Below are 19,836 nucleotides of genomic sequence, written 5' to 3' on the forward strand. Positions count from 1 at the left end.
ACTTAAAGAAACTCGTTATAGTTCTTTCAAAGTCTCACCATTTCAGAACGGAGGCATTTTCAATTTTATATGCAACGCCGCCGTGGTTGTTGATTATTTATCTTATGCAACTAACAACCATTGACAAAGCTAACAGTACTGGCTTGTTGTAAGCGTAATGTTACTTGCTGTATTATATATCTGAATTTAATGACAGAAGCAGCAAAATACCAGTCGGGCGGCACACTACCCTTAGCATAGATTTTCAGTTCATGTGCTTGTAAGCCACGCCCTGAAAAACACATGCCACGCCTCTTTGAGAGACCCCCAGTTATTTCATCCCACTTAAAGCCCTGGTTATAGTGTCTCTTTAAAGCTGTATCTCCATGGTGATACGTGTACGTGAGGTCCTGGGTGCAAAATGGAGGATTCTGTCTACGTTGTATTTTCAAACCATACATGCGGATGGCTGAGGTCGCAGGCAGTCCTTGCAATTAGCGGGTCGACACTGTCGCTATTTTGTTAGGATTTGCTAACGCTGCAACACAGCGTTTTCTGCCCGTCATATCTGCCACAACTCTCGGGGTGGGGCTCCTGCCCGGGCGGTGCCCCAGCCAGCATCCTCTCCACGGCTCCGGGCAGCGGTGTACCAGCTGCTCCCTGAAATCCGGAAGGGAAGGGATTACAGCAGCGAGGGACAGGAGCCGCGCTGGAGAATCCGACGCGCGTGGACCCGAGCGTCAGGGGACCCGGAAACACCTGCGGCTCGGGCCCTTGTCGGCCTACCCTGCATCATCCCCTGCCGTCCTCCTCTCGCGCTCTCTCGTTGTCTCAGTGCCCGCTGCCACCAGTGTGCTCTTCTTTCACTGCTGCCTGCGCCCCTCCCTCTTCTCTTCCCCCCCCCCCCCCCCCCCCCCCCTGCAGACCATGGACCTGAAGAGGCTAGTAACCACACTGGAGAGCGGGCAACAGGATGTGGTACAGCGGGCGCTTCAAAGCTACAACAAGCAGGTGAGCCTATCTGTGGCATGACGTCAGTAAGAATTGCGTTCGGGATACGTCGTGGGTGGGAACCCCGTCTGGTCCACGGGCCTATTCCGTGGTTCTAGTGAGTGTGTGGTCATGTCAGTACGAGTCTGCGCACATTTTCCGACCGAGGGCGCGCCTGGGCCAGTGTGGATTTCATCAGTGGTACAGAGAGGAAGTGTGCATCACGTGCCATAGCACCAAAGCCGGAACATGTGGTACTGGGATGGGTTTGTACATGGCAAATGTCGGTCCCATTTGTGGTACAAAATTAATATGGGCTATATACTTGGTGTAGCATCCACCCCAGCTCTGGAGCACGCAAATGACTACGCACACAGATAGCTCAGAAGTACACTTCTTTATTCTTCCGCATGAAGCTGTTAACTGACCATACTGCGTCATAGACTTTATTGACCACACTCAGACACTCCTAAATACCTCACAACTGATTATGTAACTTTGTAAGGAGTCCACTTAGGACCACAAGGGCCCTACTGCGCATGATCACACAATACATCTCCCCCTTTGTTAAATTAAAAACACAAATAACATATATATATTAGAGCCCTCAATGAGTCGTTGAGGTGCTCCCACCAATCTTCCAGATTGAGTCGTAGGAGGTGGAGTTGAACTGCCATCTGGCATCGTAGATGTAGACTCAGATGCTGGATGTGGTCACTCAGGTGGACTTGGTTCACTCGTGAGGTCTGGATCCAACGAACATTGAGGCAGATGTTTGAAATGAGATGAGTCTCTCGTAATGGATTTTCTGCGACATTGACTGGTCACCATATGTCCTTTACTTTTCGCGGTTAATGTATGTCCTTTACTTGTCACGACTTTCATTGTATCAGAATAAAACGAAGCGCCAGTCTTGCTTTTCTGTTTTTGTTTGACTTGATCTCTTTCTTTGAAAACTGTTTCCCTAGCGCATCTGCGCTTATCTGCATAGGCCTTCATCGATCGTGACACGAATCTCATCAATGTCTATTACTCTGCTCATGGTCCACTGTGGCAACTTTGTCTCAATGGCTCTCCCAAAAAGCAAGGTGGCAGGGCTTTCACCTGTTGTGAAATGGGGAGTTGACCGAAAAGCATAAAGGGCTGGACACAAAGCTGATGTGAGATCGATTACTTCAAGCATAGCACGCTGAACCACTTTATTTAGGGTTCCAATAAATCTTTCACAACACCATTTACCTGTGGCGTGCTTTTCTGATGCTTACGTTTAAACGATTAAGAAAGTCTTTAAATATCTGCTATTGAAGGGCAGACCATTGTCAGATTGGAGGATGGAGGGAATACCCCACATTAAAAAAATATTATCCTGCCTCTCGATGACTTTGTCATGTGTGGTCGATGATAAATCTTCCACTAAGGGAAACGTGAGTACTCATCCAAAACTACCATAAGATGATGGCTATTGTTTAAAGGTCCAAAGAAATAAACAGCAATTTTCTCCCATGCTTGTTTAAGAAGGTCAGACATATTTAACGGATGCTGTGTTGTCTTGGGAAATATGCAGTTACACATGTGATATGCTTTCAGTTCCTTCTTGACTTGTTCGTCAAGGTTAGGAAACTACACTCATTCTCTGAGGGCTCTCTTGGTGGCTGCAATGCCACAATGTCCTTTGTGTGCCAGTTCAATAACTTGTTGTCTCAAGTTCTCAGGTATGACAATTCTCGAATCTCTTAGTATGATACCTTCTTGAATGACAGAAAGGTCTTCCTGGTGTGAGAGAAAGGTCTTCCTGCACATTCGTGAATTTTTGCTATATATTCAATGTAATCTGTGAGAGGGTGAGTATGTTTACTCCATGATTGCTTTGCAGTTAAATCCTTGAGTGTGAGCTTGTCTCTGTCTGTATTAGTAGCAGCAGGGATTTGCTTAATGGATAGAGCTGCAGTTGTGCTGGACTTTACTATGACATTAATGTATGCTTCAGCCGCTTTAGACGTTGCACTGGTATGCTGTAATGGCACTTGTGAGGAGTTATCTGCTTGTTTTTGATCCATCCCCAGGTTATGCACAATAGTGTAATCATACTCTTACAATCTCAACCCCCACCTCACGATGCGAGGGGGCATGTTGGCTTTCAGATTTCTGAAGATGGCGAGCAATACCTGGTGGTCAGTGACAAGAGTGAAATGTTTTCCGTACAGAAACAAATGAAAATGTTCACAAGACCCACACTACAACTAGGACCTCTTTTTTTGGCTGAGAATAGGCACGTTCAGTCTAAGATAAACTTCGGCTGGTATAGTCCACAGTGTGTCTCTGAGCATTTGGCTGTCCATTGTGTTGAGCAAGGATCGCGCCCAACTCCACTGGGCTTGTGTCTACAACAATCTAAGTGTGTAACTTTGGATCAAAGTAAGCCATTTCAGTTACATTTTCGACACGTTTGATTTTATTGAAACTTGGATCACATTCAGGAGCCCATTGGATGGGAACATTTTTCTTTGTCAACTCTCGTAATGGGGAGCTCACCGTGACAAAATCACAAATGTATGTTTAGCAATAGCTGGCCATGTCTAAGAAGGACTGCAGCATGTTTACATCTTGCAGGTCGCAGGTGGATGACAATGCTTGTACTTTTTCAGGGGCAGGAGTCATTTCCCCTTCCGAGAAAATATGCCTTAAGTATTTGAGTTTGGTTTTGTAAAACTCACACTTTTCTGCATTTAAACGTGAAATCTGCATCGGCGAGCAAATGACACACTTGCTGAAGAGCTTTGTAATGTTCCTTTGGTGTGGCCTCAAACACTAATATATTATCACTTAACTTAAAAGCATGTGTCACAGGTTGAATAATTCGGAGAATGGCAGCCTGAAAGATTTCTGCAGCCGATGACACAGCAAAACGAGTTAAAAAAATAGTAATGTACCTACAGTTCTCTTCCAGCTCCAGTTGATGATATCCTTTGTTCAGATCAAGACGGGCAAAAACGTTTGCGTCATTCAGCTGTGTAATCATGTCTGCTATGTGTGGATCTGGGTGGCTATGTTGACTTGGCAAATATCAATACAAATGTGCATGTCACCTCCACTGTCCTTTTTTTGTACTACCACTATGAGCAAAATCCATGGCTTCGGACTAGTAGAGCGCTCGATGATGTCATTCTTTAATAATGTTTCCAGTTCATTCTCAACACCTTCCTGTAAGTGAAAAGCATCTGACTATGTTGCTGAGCAACAGGACGAATGTCCTCATTAATGTGAAGTTGCACCTTCATTGTTTTAAGTTTACCTAGTCCATTAAATAACAACGGGAATTGACATACTATTTCAAAAAGTGCATTGATATTGTAGTTAATGGATAACAGTCCCATGTCAGTATCAGTGCTGAGACTGAGTAGACATAGACTTGACAAAGTACCTTGGAGAACATGAATTGGTGCTTGTACTGTCATTTTCGTCTGCCTCAAGGTCGTTATAAATGACCCTTGACTTTGTAATGGCGTAGAAGGAGCCCACGTCTACACCTTTGTTTTCAATGGCATTAGACGTGGTACCACAGACAGTGCATTGTATTTTTCTGCTGGCATGATGTTGCTCAATGCACCACTGTCTACAATGAAAGTTGTAGGGCAACCATTCACCTTTTGCGTGATCTTGTGGCATTGGCCAAATGAGTTGGGTAGTTTCACATGGCGATCACTCTTTGATTTGTGTTCTTCTTTGCAAGCAGCCAGTCCTACATGTGCATGTTTTTCTGCAGTCAACATCACCATTGCAAACCCATCTTCTTCACTGTCGCTCGATGATGATGCTGAAGAGGCTTTGGAAGATGACATTGATTTTTTTTGTTTGAATATATTTTATTAGTTTTACAAAGAAACATGAATATAACATCATTCGTTAATTCAGGCCATAACAATACGTTTTATCTCCACAAGTCTTTACATCAATCACATGGTATCATTGCATTCTGGATGTTACTGGTGTCGTATCTTGTGAAAGCGGGTGAACTGGCATGTGGTTGGTCACAGTGGTCTCGTAGTATGTCAGGTGTCATGGTCACTACTTCCAGCGGTTGCCGCTATTCAGCAGCCACTGGGAGGGTCCGTCCCATGGTATGTGACGCAACCCCAGTGTCTCGGCCTTGTGTGGTAGTACAGAAATAGTTGCAAATACTGGCGGCGAGACCAGTGTACATCTTGGGGCTGATACGGCCCGTTTCCTTCTTATCTCGCGGCCTAGGTCTGTTTGCCCAGTATGCTCGTTGTCAGGCCAGAGGCACCAGTGTATGTCCTCCCCCTTCATATCATCCACTGCACACCCGTCTCATTGTGATTGTGGTTAAGCATGACAGTGCTGCCGTGTGCTTGTGTACGTATCTTTGAATGCCTAATCAGCATGTCTGTCAGCGGAACTGTCTCGGCTGTCATTGCCCAGAACAGGCCATGTATTCAAGTGAACGTGGAAGGAAGAATAAGGGAAATTGGGACGCAAGAAGGGGAAAAAAAACGAAGGGAAAAAGAAAAAAAAGGATAAGGGTGGGGGGGTCAACTTGGAAGGGTTTGTTGTGTGGTGTGTGGTGGGAGTGTGTTAGCTCGCTGGGGGCTGTAGGTGGCTGTTGCGTACGGCCTGTTCCATCGCTCCTGTCCATGGACAGTCATCTCTGCAGTCGGTGGGTGGGATATGGTGGGGCGGGGGGTGCATTTACGCAGACACGTCGTGTGCGCGGCTGTTGGGGGGCAGTGTTCGTATGAGTGGGCCACGGACACGTCAGAGCTGGCTGTCCGCGTCTACGCCCAATGGTGTCCTAGTACCCGTGCGTTTCGTTTAGTCTCTACTTGCCTCAATTGATGTTTGCCATTTGGCATTTGGGCTTGTGGGTGTGGCTAAAATGCTTCTGGACGTTTCTGGTGCCTATTTTCTCTTATATTCGTGCCATAATTAGTTTCCCTTTTGCTTTGCATATTCACATCGGAAACATAATTTCTTTTTCTTCTGAGACATCGTCTTCTGGGCCTCTACTTTGTAGTTCTACTTATTTTTCGTGATCAATGCTGATTCATTCTGGATGGTTCCAGCTTCCATATCAGCAACCTGTCGATTTGCACGTTCCTCAGTTCTCGCAGCCATGAGTACCTTTTCTAGACTGAGCGTCTCTCTCAGCATCTGTCGTTTGAACGAATCGTAGAGGCACCCACAATGACTCTAACATGGATGGATTCTTCGTTATTGAATTGACTGAATTTTCCATGCTTGATGACGGTATCAAGTCTTTTGACAAACTCATCCATTGTTTCACCAGCTTGCTGTCTTGCTTGGTTAAAACCATATCTTTTATAGTTGACATTTGGCATTGGATTGAACTTGTCTTCAAACGTTTCCTTGATGTGACAGTACGATATTTCGTGAATTTGTGGTATTTCTTTATCGGTTCTTTCACAGCTCCAACTGCAAGGTTCTTTAAGTATTAGTCTTTTTTGTCATCTACTTCTTCTAGGGAATCTATGAAGTCATTGAACGTTTGATCCATGCAGTCCATCTGACACCAATATTCCGCTTTTTGGTAGTATCGAATGGTGGTGGTGGTTTCAGAAACACTGCAGCATCAATAACCTGTTTTGGGACTTACTGATAGTGAGAGTATATGCTGTCCCGTCAAGGTTTGTTGTACCCAGCCTGATGTTGTACAGCACCATCTTCTTTCTTTTTTTTAAGTATCTTTTTATTGATTTTAATAAACAAAAACACACAAACAATCAGCAAATTACATGTAATTGAAATATGGCATGATTGAGTATGACATTTCATTTAGGATACAAAGCAATTGCGGGAAGCAGTACCTATTTCGAAAAGAGTACTCAGGGAAACCAGGATTAATTGTCTGGGAGGGCAGCAGGTGCAACACAGATATCTCCCCTGTATGTGTTCCACTAGGCCCACATCCGGGACCATTTTTGGGGGCATCCTCTTGCCACATAGACCATTTTCTCTCAAAACATGCACCAGTCAAGATTTCGCTTCCTTGTTGTAACAGTTGGGGACATCAGTCCTCCCCATAATGGAGCTATGTCTCTTTTAGCAACAGCGGCACCCATTGTGACCCACAACCTCTCCGCCCCTTCCAAGTCAGTAGGGTCCCACACATTAAGTAAAAATCTTTTAGCCTCAGGGTAGACAGATTTATGAAGGACCTCACTCATGACCATATGTATCCCCCTCCAATATCTCTGAATTTGCTCACATTCCCAAAGAATGTACATAAAGGTGGCAACCTGCACACATCCACGCCTAAAGTCCATGTTTCCCCCACACCCTATACATACCAGCTGTGGTCCAGTGATGTAGATCCTGTGGAGAATTTTCAATTGTATCAGACGGATACGTGCAGAGATCGCCACCTCCCTGGGGGACGCCACCGCTTCCCTCCAATCCTTGTTGTCTAGTATGAGGCCATCAGCCTCCCACGACTCACACAATTTAAACAAGGGATTTGGTGTGTTGACAAGTTTTTTTGTAGGTAAATGAGATAGCTTTCTGTGGAAGTAGCCTGTCCAATAACCTATCCTCTAGGGGGGAGGAGTCAGGGAGGGGGAAGTCCCTATTAATGGCGGTGGTTAGTGCATGTCGGATCTGTAGGTAGCGAAAGAATTCCGAGTCTGCGAGTTCGTACTGTTGTTTCAGCTGACTAAAACTGAGCATGTTACCCTTCACCCAGAGGTCGCCCACCTGAGAGATACTGATGAGGTTTCACTTATCAAACACTTTGGAGCAGTGTAGATTACCTAGTTGTTCCGAATCTCACCAGGGAGTCGCAAGCGTAAGCCTCCGGTCCCACCCTAAACTTTTGTTGACTGCATGCCATACTTGGACCGAGTGGGAAGTGGGCCCAGTCAAGAGAAATTTCTTGGGATTAGCATAGAGGGCTCAGTTGTAAGTCCCGCCCGGTAGCAGCCTACTGTCCATGGCATATCCCGGGTCTCCCAGAACTCGGGACGTACCCCGATTGATGGCAGGAAGATGAGCCGCCCAGTAATATTTCTTTATGTCAGGGAGGCTGATGCCGCCGTCGTACCATTTGAGGGTTAGTTTGTGAAGTGCTATTCTTGGTCTCCCGTCCCATAGCAACTGCCTCTGTAGATCTTCTATCTCTTTAAAATATTGCGCTGTAACTGGAATGGGATAGTTCTGCAGGGCATAAAGGAAGTGGGGCAGGGACATCATCTTAAAGAGAGCGGCTCAACGCTGTAGAGGCAGGAGCAAATTTCTCTCTTAGCGGAGCCTGAGGTCGGCGGTGACAAAAATTCCTATGTATCAGAAACCATTGGACACCACCTGTATCGGACATTCCCTGGGGAGAGATGGAGTCCCACTAGATACGCTGTAAAGGAGAGATTTCTTCCAGTTGATGGAGTAGCCCGAGACTCTACCGAAGGATGTGAAGATGTCTAAAACACATCTGAGGGACTTCTTGGGGGAGGCCAAATAGAAGAGAATGTTGTCTGCGTAGAGCGAGATGCGGTCTTCCCATTCTGCCGACCACCATAGACCACGTATGGCCAGGTCGCACCGGATCCAGGCAGCCAGAGGCTCAAGGGACATGGCGAAGAGCAGGGGAGACAACGGGCACCCCTGTCTAGTACCTCAACTGAGAGCAAAGGGCTCGCCTGCTTGTAGTTGATGACCACCTGCGCGAGAGGAGCAGAATAGTGGAGGCTGACCCAAGATATAAATTGCGGGCGAAATCCCATTTTGATAAGTACTGGAAAGAGGTAGGCCCATTCAATGGTATCAAATGCCATGGAGGTATCTAAGGACAGAATTACAGCATCTTCTTGAACCGCTGTGGCCCGCTCTATCACCCCATGAACTTGTCTCAGATTCAGAGCAGTGTTGCGATGGGGCATAAAGCTTGATTGATCTGGATTTACTAGGGCACTAATCACTCGTGATAGGTGGGTGGCTAGAAGTTTGGCGAGTATTTTTGATTCTGCATTAATCAGGGAGATGGGTCTATAAGAGACACATCTGTCTTTTGGTTTTCCCTCATTAAGGATGACCACTATAGACGCCAGACGCTGGTCGGGTGGTAGCTCCCCCGCTTTCCTACTCTCCTCGAACATAGCCCGCACGTGTGGGGCCTGTTTGTCTGGACGCAATTTATAGAGCTCAATGGGCAACCCATTATACCCCATCGCTTTATCAGGCTTGAGAGCCCTGATTGCCTGTGCGATCTCGTCATTGGTTATGTCACTATCCAAGTAGCTCTGGTTGTCCTCAGAGAGGACCAGGAGCTTGATGTCTCTGAGGAGGTCAGCTGAGTCCGCCTCAAGTAGGGATGACTGTGTCTGATATACAGTGTTGTAGTGTGCGGCAAACTCCTTGGCAATGTGGACTGGCTCTGTAATCGTTGCACCCGAGTCGGTCGTGAGCTCAGGCACAAGGCGGTTGGCCTTTTCCTTCTTGTCCAGCCAAGCAATGAGTTTCCCAGCTTTGTCCCCCCATTCATACATCCTACCATTGCTCTCTCTATCCCAGGATTTGGCACGATAAGTGGCAATGGCTTTGTACTCGTCTGTCTTCAGTCGCAAAAGATGCGCTGCTTTTGGGGTGCCCCCTCTACCAACATCTGCCTCTAGTCGTAGGACGTCCCTGTCGACTGTCTTAAGCTCCCTGGAGTTTTCCTTCCTAACTCCCGCCATGAGAGAGAGCGCTGCTCCTCGAACAATGGATTTGAATGCATCCCAGAGCGTCCGATGGGAATCTACTGAGCCCATGTTCTCCTGGAAATAGCAGTCAATCGTCTTTTGCAGGTCCGCGCGAACCGAGGGGTTTCGCAGGTACCAGGGGTTAATAGGCGCCACCATGTCATTCCGTTGGTCTCCCAGCACCAACCTAGTCCTCATAGGGGAATGGTTGGATATGCCGCGTGCTAGGTGACGGACGTCTTGTAAGTGGAGTAGATGAGAGGCCGGCAAGAGTAAATAATCAATGCGGGAGTTAGCTGTGATGGGCACCAGAGAAAAAGGTGTATTGCAAGTCCCTTGGGTGTAACAGCCTCCAGGCGTCTGATAGGCCAAATGCCTCAATGAAATCGGGGAGCCAACTATTAGAGGGCCCTGTAACACGGAGGGGCTGGCGGTCCAATATACCAGATGAAACAACATTAAAGTCACCACCCACTTGCATTAGGCCCTCCGGGAGGGAGAGGAGCAGAGTGCCCAGATCTATAAATGTTTGGGCCTGTAGTCCTGGTGGGACATACACAGACACCAGAGTCAATGCCCTACCCTCCCACTGCCCAGTGAGTGCGATATACCTCCCACGTTCATCAGCGTGCAAAGACTGAACAGAAAAGGGGAAGGAGTTTTTAGCCATGATGCCCACTCCCCTAGACCCACTAGTGAAACCCGAGTGGGCAAGGAGCCTGTATCCCCATCTATTTAGGGCTTTACACATATTTCCAACCAGGTGCGATTCCTGAAGGAGGACCACCTCCGGGGAATGCCGTTTTATATACTGCAGGACTATAGTGCGTTTTACCTTGTCCCCCAGCCCATTCACGTTCCAACTAATTAAGGTGAATCTTTTGTCCCAGTGCGATCGCATAGTGGAATGTTAAAGGTGGACTCGTATCCCAAAGCCATATTAATAAGTGATATTACGCCCAAAGCCATGTGCATCAGTGAAGCCGATATAACAACAAAGAACAATCCCATCCCCCCAACCGCACCGTCCAACGGCCCCTCCCTGCTTCCCTGCACCTCAGGCAAAAACCAGCCCATTCAACCAACTGCGCAGAGCGCCTGTTGCATCAAAAATACAAATACAAGTCAAATGCAAGGATGAAGGCCCCCCTCCGACCCCACCCCTCCCCCCAAAAAGAAAGGGAAAGGGAAAAGGAAACCTATTGTACTAGTCCTGAAGTAGGAGGCTGACAAAGTCAAACAATCCAGGATATAAAGTCATCAGTGTATGCATGTACCGTTACACGTTGAGGCACCACCTGCAGGGTCCGGTACCAGAGTAGTCAGGATTCACAGGGGTCCCGGAATAAGTTTAGACAACCTTTGGTCCGACGCAACAAGAGGTGGCAATCGTCACAGAGGCTCAGCGTGAGTTGTGGTCCCTGACATCTCTCCAGCCCTCTAACCAGTCTGCCTCTGGGTGGTCAAAGAACCAAGTCATTCCATTCACCTCAATTCTTAGTTTGGCAGGGAAGAGCATAGCGTATTTTACCCCTTTATCTCTCAAAGTCTTTTTGACAGACAAGAACGACCTCCGCTGCCTCGGCCTGCGTGAAATCCGGGAAGAAGGTTACAGTTGAATTTTCATACCTGGGAGGCGAGGAGTTCCTGACATTTTGCAGTATTACGTCACGGTCTCTGAAGTTCAGTAGTCTTGCCAAAATGGGCCGAGGTGGAGCACCCGGCTTTGGGCACGCCCCGGGACCCGGTGTGCCCTTTCCACTATGAAGAACTTTGAGAGCCCCTTCAGCTTCAGATAGTTGAGCACAAAGTCTTCAACAAAGAGGTCCGGCAGTTGTCCTTCCGATTTTTCTGGAATACATATAATGCGTACATTGTTCCTCCCTGAGCGCCCCTCATTGTCATCCAGCTCATCTTCAGCGAACTTCTTAAAGGTGTGGAGAGCCTGGACTTCGGTCTGGAGTTGCGAGACGTCGTCCACAAGACTCCGGGCAGTGATTTCCAGTTGCTTGGCCTTCTCATGTGTTTTGGCACGGTCTACCCTAATCAGAGTCACCTCTACTGTGATGGCATCAGTGTGCTGTTCCATGGAGGTGCACACCCCGACAATGGCATCCATCACATCTTTAAGGGACAGCTCAGGGGTGTCGCTCTCCAATCCGCCAGTCGCTGCCTTTAGTGTTTCTTCGTACCTAGTTGTATCTGCCATGAGCTGTTTTTTAAAAAATTTAGATGACTTTGTGTTACTCTGTGGCACAGCATCTCTTTTTTTGGCCTTAGCAGTAGGCTTGTTTCGGGCTTTCTGACGGTGCTCCTCCATAGGGCCTTCACCTTCTTCAAGGGCATTGTACGAGACTAGAGCAGTGCTTTGACTCTACATAGGCCAACCATAGCTTGCTTCTTGGGGCGCACGTGGCACACACAAGCAGTTTGTTTGACCTCGTCAAACTCTCAGGAAGAGCAGTCTTGTTTCTTCTTGGGAGGTATCCCCTACTCATCTCCAGTTGTAGCATCCACCCCAGCTCTGGAGCATGCAAGTGACTACGCCCACAGGGAGCTCAGTCTTTATTCTTCGGTATGCAACTTTTAACGTACTGCATCAGTAGACTTTAATGGAGATCGTGGAGAAGCGTGGCTCAATGGTTAGAGCGGCAGACCCTGATGCAGAGGTCTGGCCCGGGACCAGGGTTCAATTCCCGCCTCGGCGGCTCTTGGACTCAATCTCCCCGGACCCGATAATTCTCACCTCGGTCCTTAGTCTAATCATGGGTCCCACTCTGTGACTCTGGGCAATAGCTTGCTTAATCTCCACAACGGCCCCAGCAGCGCTTGGATGCCTGGCTTCACCTTGGGGGTGCCCAGGAGTGGACATGTCACAGGAAAAGCCAGGAAGGGTTCCACAGCGGTATAAATACAGCGCTACGAGACCTCTGGGTAGAAGGCACTATATAAATACAAACACATTTACATTTACAATGACCACACCCAAACACACCTAAATACCTCCAAACTGATTACGTAACTTTGTAAGGAATCTGCCTAGGACCATACGGGTCCTACTGCACATGATCACACAACACTACACTCGGTACAGGGTAAGTATAGACACCAACCATAGTTCAAACAATTTTGGTCTAAATCTGTGGTGCAGGATGAATGCCTACAGCTTCTGTTGTACAGGGCGAATGTCAGCTACAGGTGACTGTGGACACCATGAGTGGAACAAAGCAAGTATGAGCATCAAACTATTGTAGAGAACATGTACAGGCAGTCCTCATTAGTTGTATGGGGTAGTTGAGGACTCACTAAGAGGCCCAGGCGAATGTTAACACGTGTGGCTCAAGACGAGTGTGACATCCGTCTGTGGTGTTGTTTTAGTGCAGAGTTTATTGTGGTACAAAGTGAGTGAAATATCCCTCTCCATGTGCCTGTGGGTGCTTGTTTGCAGGCCCTCTAATTACTCCTGTCTGTTCGATGTTAACTCTGTAATCTCTGAAATGCTTTTCCAAGTTTAATTTCATTTTTCTGTGCCTCTTTTCCAGACTTCCTTGTGCTTTTCGTTTGAAAATGAGGACACAGAGACCAGAAAGGTGAGAGCCTTAAAATTTAAGTCACAGCCATATTAACAGGAGGAAAATACCTGTAAGGAAGAGTAGAGGAGTAGGATTTGCATGTCATCTTGCAGCACTCTTCAGACTTCACTGAAGTGAGATGGGCTCTGAATAGTCTTTATCTTTAGCAAGTTCCATAAATGATGTCCGCAGACAGCCCCATGACCACTAGAAATGGGCAGGACAGGACGACCTCAAGCCAAAACAAAGAAACAAAAGAAAAAGGGCAGCAAGGTGTAAAGGTACAGATCTGAGATTAGTCAGGGTTTGGGTTTTTATAGGTTTGTGGAGGTTACTGTAGTGTTCAATTCAAAATATCTTTATTCGATTGTTGTGTGCAATCATAAAAGTACAAGCAAAAAATTACAGATTACAATATAAAGGAAGAATATACAATACATTAATTCATTGGATTCATAAATAAGACATTTACAGTTTAAAAATACAATTTCAGTTTTAAAGTGCAGTTATGTAGTCATACGTTTCCTGATAATCATCACATTCCTTAGGTACAAAGTCGTTGTTGCTACAGATACATGATTGTCTAATGCTTGCATACTAATCATCGCCGCACGGCAATGACGAAATCCTAGTACTCTTAAAAATAACAATAGAACATTTTTCCTCATTTCATGATAAAATTTACAGAATAGAAATACATGAATGGTACTCTGGGAGGAGACATTATCACAGGGACAACATGGTAGATCGTGCGTCCAGTTGTTAATCGTAGGAAAACTGACCAATCTGTGGAAGATATTAAATCTGAAGCGTGAGAGTAAAAAACCTCATAGTTACTAGTTACATAAATTAGATAGGGCTGAATCTTAAAAGTTGCTAAAACCAATTGGTGCTGCTGAACAGAGGGTTTTAGGACCTCTGCAGCAACCCGGAGGAAATCTAAGAGGGCTAACCCCTGCTTCTTTAAATCTTTTCGTGAGATTTCTGGAATATCTGTGATATTCAAGAAATATTCCTCTCTCCCAATGTCTTTCAGGAAGTTAAAAACATACTTCACCCACGGTATTTTAGTAGCGCCCTCCAGTTTTAAAATGTCTGTTAGAACGTCTCTGTTTAAGTGAGTTGTCTCTGTGCCATAACAGCACTGGCTCTATTTTAATCAGGTCTGAGATATAACAAAGGCCTAATTCAGAGTGACAGTTAAAATTGGAGGAGCTTTTGGGGAGTGCCAATATATATTTTAAGAAAGAGTTTTCAGCGACCTGAATAGGAGAAGAATTTGCGAAGCCCCAGACCTCACTACCATAGGTGGCACCTGCTACACATTTGGCTTTGTATATTTTTATCAATTCTACAGGGGGTCTGGTCCCTAATTTACTTGAGAAGATTTTAAGTGCAGCGGTTGATCTAGTAAGCTCAAGTTTTTTCGCAGAGACAGCTTGGGACCAAATCTCGTTTTGGGCAAAAAGTATCCCCAGATAAGAAAACTGTTTAGCTTCTGTCCCGCTATAGTGTTTCTATCACAGGTGGCCTATATTGCTTGGATTACCTACCGGTAATCTTCATTGCTCCGATTCTTCCTTACCCATCTCAGTACTTGTGTGAGTAACGAGACAGAATTACTGCCACTCACTTACCAATTCAAAAGCCTTTTTTTACTTTCTCTTACTCCATGGGTTATTGCCATAAAATCCTTCTCCCACAGCCTTACTTCCTGTATGTAACAAACCCTTTATATAAGACTGAGGAGGGGTAGGGAGGGCCATAAGAACTGGGACGAATAAGGAAGAATCAGAGTAATGAGGATTACTAGTAAGTAATCCAGACACTACCTCCTCTTCACTTTAAGTGTCCCATTCTATATATATATATATATATATATATATATATATATTCACTGAAAAAACCATAGGTTATAGACCATATATAGTTAGGAATTAGCATTTACAAAACCTTATTTTACTCACACAAAACCATTGAAATTCGCATATATAGTTAGTTGCACTAACTATATATCGCGCACCCGCAATCCACTGCTGATCATGTCACATATTACATCATTCATGACATGGCCAGCGACATCACTGATGACATCACTGATGACATCTCAAATGACATCACTGATGACATCTCAAATGACATCACTGATGACTTCACTGATGACATCTCATTTGACATTACTGATCACATCACTGATGACATCATTCATGTGATAATACGATGAACCTCTTCAGACTCTAATATAACCTTAGATACACTCAGTGTAAACAGACACTCACAGACTGTCACTCATCCATGGAGTTACTCACACACCTAGTTAGTCATGCAAAGAATCAATCACACCTCCATTTCCTCAACTATACAGTTATACACACCTTACTTATTCAAACATATACTAACACATATTTACTCTCTTATACAATCCCTTATACAAGTTCACAATGATCCATACAGCCACTCACACATTCACTGGCTCTTATGCACAGTTATTTATATATGTCAACTCTCACATGTACTGTGTTTTACATATGTACTTACTTTGACATGTAGCACTGAGATATCCATTCACTCACCAATACACTCATGCACACAGTCAACCGCCCATACAGCTGTTTCCACATGCACTTTTGAACCCATACATCTAGTGAATCAACTGCTCACACATCTATGCACAGAGTCACACACCTCCCAGCCACCCACACACACACTCAGTCTCCCATACAAATACTTGGGCAACCAATCAATAACCCATATAGTTACTCATATAGCTACTGATCAACACATGCAGCAGTTTACAGAACAACAGACATAATGATGCACAAATTAAGACAGTTTAGTCACTAACCCATGCACTCAGTGAGACACATTTAATCACTCACTCATACAGTCAGTCATGCACCTACTAAATCCTTCATCCAGACACTTATACATCCACTCATTCTTCAATATGTAAGACATTTTAACTTTACAGAAACATACAGTCACTGGATGTTGTCATCAGTGATGTCATTTGAGATGTCATCAGTGATGTCATTTGAGATGTCATCAGTGATGTCATCCGTGATGTCATTTGAGATGTCATCAGTGATGTCATCAGTGATGTTACTGATCATGTCATGAATGATGTAATATGTGACATGATTAGCAGTGGATTGCGGGTGCGCGATATATAGTTAGTGCAGCTAACTATATATGCGAATTTCAATGGTTTTGTGTGAGTAAAATAAGGTTTTGTAAATGCTAATTCCTAACTATATATGGTCTATAACCTATGGTTTTTTCAGTGAATTTTCAAGGTTTTGTAAATGCTAATTCCTAACTATATATGGTTTATAACCTATGGTTTTTTCAGTGAATTTCAATGGTTTTTTATAACAAATATCAAAAGCTGTAAAATGTATTCTTCTTTTAAAGGAAAAATATATTTTATATGTATTTAATATAATTTTTTTATGTATATACATTTTTTGAGGGAACTAATTTATCAACTATCATGCTGAAGAAGAGTGTGGGGAAAAAAACAAAGAGGAGGACTAAGAGGAAAGAACAATCAGTTCAAAAATACAATTGCTTTAAAGCATGAAGTGCTTTTCCACACATTTACATTTAAATAACCCATATTAGAACATACAAAATATCTACAGAGGAGACGGTGTACATTGAATTTTAGACTCTTCATTGGTACCTACATGTTGGTACTTACATCACCCACACAACACAACAGCTCTATTCAGAGCTACCCTACCACAAAGCACTCTAAAATATTATTTTACTATTTCCCTTGGTTTTCCCCTTGTTACGCTTTCCGGAACGCTACCCGGTGCGCGGACCGGGCGCTAATCGTGCGAAAATTTAAAATAAAAAGGTTTTTTTTTTTACATATATGGGCCTTCCCAGCCACCCTCAGAAAACCTAGGGGGTCAGGATATGTCTCCCGTGCCCCCTTATACCCATTCCCAACATTGTTTACCCTCCATCTTGTGACTAAATTTGTCCGAAACACAAGATGGCAGACTCCCGTTACGCTACCGGTGAGCTACCCGGTTCGCGTACCGGGTAGCGCTTCCACCGCAAAAAATCGAAAAAAAAATTATTTTATTTGTTTGCCCCGCGGGGCCCTTTAATAGCCCCCACATCAATCGTAGGGGGTCAGGAGGGGTCTACCTTGCCCCCTTTCATTCATTTCCCCCCTTCGTTTATTTCCACCTCTTGTCTCTCGATCCTACCGAGAGACAAGATGGCGGCCGCTCCGGACTGTTTAGAATGGAGAGTCACCGGAGAGCCAATCCGCTTCTCCTCGCGAAGTTCCGTTACGCGTCTGGTACGCGAACCCGGGCGGTAACCTGGGACGCTGTCACAGACCTATATATTTTTTTGAAGGTTAATTTCTCAAAATCCACTGGAGCACATATCTTGAGACCTAGCAAAGGCACATCGGGCAAACAGTCACTACAATTTTGCCAAGTTTCATAGAAATCCATTCAGCCGTTCGAGCTAAAAGTGAGTCCAATCGCCCTATGGAAAACTCAATGTTAAAAACACGTTTTGGGACCCCCCTTTTTTCTCGGCCCCCGCTTGACGAAACTTTCAGGGGACGCTCAGAAACAAAATGTGCCATTGTCCTGAAACTTTCAGCCAATTCCGTCTATCAACGCCAAAGTTATTCAACATAGAATTTTCAGAAATCCCTATTCAAAAAAATCCTAACTATATATACCTACTGGTGACCGCCAGTAGGTAATAGATATACTCAAGAAGTACAGCACCAATCACAACACCCAATACAGCATTCGAAAGGGGAGTTGCAGCAGATGGACATAGGCTATACAGGTGGCAACCATATACATTAGAAACGTCAAAGAACCTTAGGGGTAAAGTAGTCCCTTGTGGGTGTGGGCATTGACGTGGGCGTGTCGGGGGCGTGTTCGTGGGCGTGTCAAACTACACACATTTTACTTTGTGGCCATAACCGTTGTCAGAGGGGCGTGGGCGTGTCAAACTGCACACTCAAAGGGACGGTGGGCTTGTCGGGGCGTAGTCGTAGCCGTGTCAAAGTACACACATTATACTTTTTGAGAGGGGCGTACCACAACAGCGTTCTCAGAGGGGAGTGCAACAAATTTTATAACAAAAAAATGTCCGCATCATTCAGTAATACGCCTTTCCATTCACGTGTTAGAATCACTTCTCACATGTCCGTATAGAAGACACAAGGTGCGCCGCATTCACGCACATTGCCATTCAGGCGGCGTTAATAACATATGTTGCGAAGCAACCTTTGAGGGCATAAGCGTTACCGATCTCAACCGGGGATAAACGCACTCACTGTGATGAGATTAGCGTTTGTGCACGCCGTGAGGTGTGCGTGCCCTTCAGCGTTGTTGTGTCTGGGCGTGTGCATTCTAAGACGCCTGCTGCATTGGAAAGGGGTGGGGTAGCGTTCGGTAAAGTTTGCCGTCCTTCAAGTAAATCTTTTTTATACCGAGACAACGTCGGGACGGGCAGCTAGTATATATATATTTTCATTTAATGGCTCTGCAGCAAAGAAAGCACACGGCAGCAGAGAAGTCAGTAAAAACTTCATTTATTGCGTGAGGATGTCCCAGCTTCCATCCTTTAATCTTGTTAGCCCGACGCGTTTCAGTGCTATCCTGCACTTTCCTCTGGGGCTGGATGACAGTGCGTTTTAAATGTGAATGGCTTGTGCAATTACCAGTTCCTACTAGCTTTAGTAGATCCGCTTGGGAAGCACTATAGTAGCACGTGACTTTTAGTGTCTGCTGGGAATTGTAGTTTGTATAGCCTTAATTTACTACCTGTAGTGGGTTCCACACTGGCATTCAATTACTTCAAGTCACAGTGGTTTTGTAACACTCCACTGCGTAGTATAGGCATTCCAGTATGCCCCGGTTAGCTCGAACACCCACATCAGTGTTGCGCTCTGCTGCGCCGTTACATGTCTGGGTCGATCCCCGCACAACGGCCCCTTTCTCCACGGCTCCTTCCTGCGTGTCCAGGTGGTGCATCTCTTCCACGACGAAGCTGTCGTGTTAAATGTTTTCATTCAATGGCGCTGCAGCAAAGAAAGCACACGGCAGCAGAGAAGTCGGTAAAAACGTAATTTATTGCGTGAGGATGTCCCAGCTTCCGTCCTTTAATCTTGTTTGCCCGACGCGTTTCAGTGCTATCCTGCACTTTCCTCTGGGGCTGGATGGCAGTCTGTTTTAAATATGAATGGCTTGTGCAATTACCAGTTCCTACTAGCTTTAGTAGATCCGCTTGGGAAGCGCTATAGTAGCACGTGACTTTAAGTGTCTGCTGGGAATTGTAGTTTGTATCGCCTTCATTTACTAGCCGTAGTGGGTTCCACACTGGCATTCAATTACTTCAAGTCACAGTGGTTTTGTAACACTCCACTGCGTAGTACAGGCATTCCAGTATGCCCCGGTTAGCTCGAACATCCACATCAGTGTTGCGCTCTGCTATGCCGTTACATGTCTAGGTCGATCCCCGCACAACGGCCCCTTTCTCCAAGGCTCCTTCCTGCGTGTCCAGGTGGTGCATCTCTTCCACGATGAAGCTGTCAT

General features: G+C 45.5%; 1 protein-coding gene across 1 annotated transcript in view; it reads left to right on the top strand.

Moving 5' to 3' along the window:
* Positions 1-900: 900 nt before the first annotated feature.
* The window catches only part of RIC8A (RIC8 guanine nucleotide exchange factor A), a 196,755-nt gene continuing 177,819 nt past the window's right edge, over positions 901-19,836 (top strand). Inside the window, exons 1-2 of the mRNA XM_086956380.1 lie at positions 901-990; positions 13,220-13,267. Of these exons, the coding sequence (XP_086812506.1) occupies positions 907-990; positions 13,220-13,267 (132 nt within the window). The 5' untranslated portion in view covers positions 901-906. The remainder of the gene's footprint in view (positions 991-13,219; positions 13,268-19,836) is intronic.

Source organism: Lissotriton vulgaris, chromosome 2_1, assembly GCF_964263255.1.
Source record: "Lissotriton vulgaris chromosome 2_1, aLisVul1.2, whole genome shotgun sequence".
Taxonomy (NCBI): Eukaryota; Metazoa; Chordata; class Amphibia; order Caudata; family Salamandridae; genus Lissotriton; species Lissotriton vulgaris.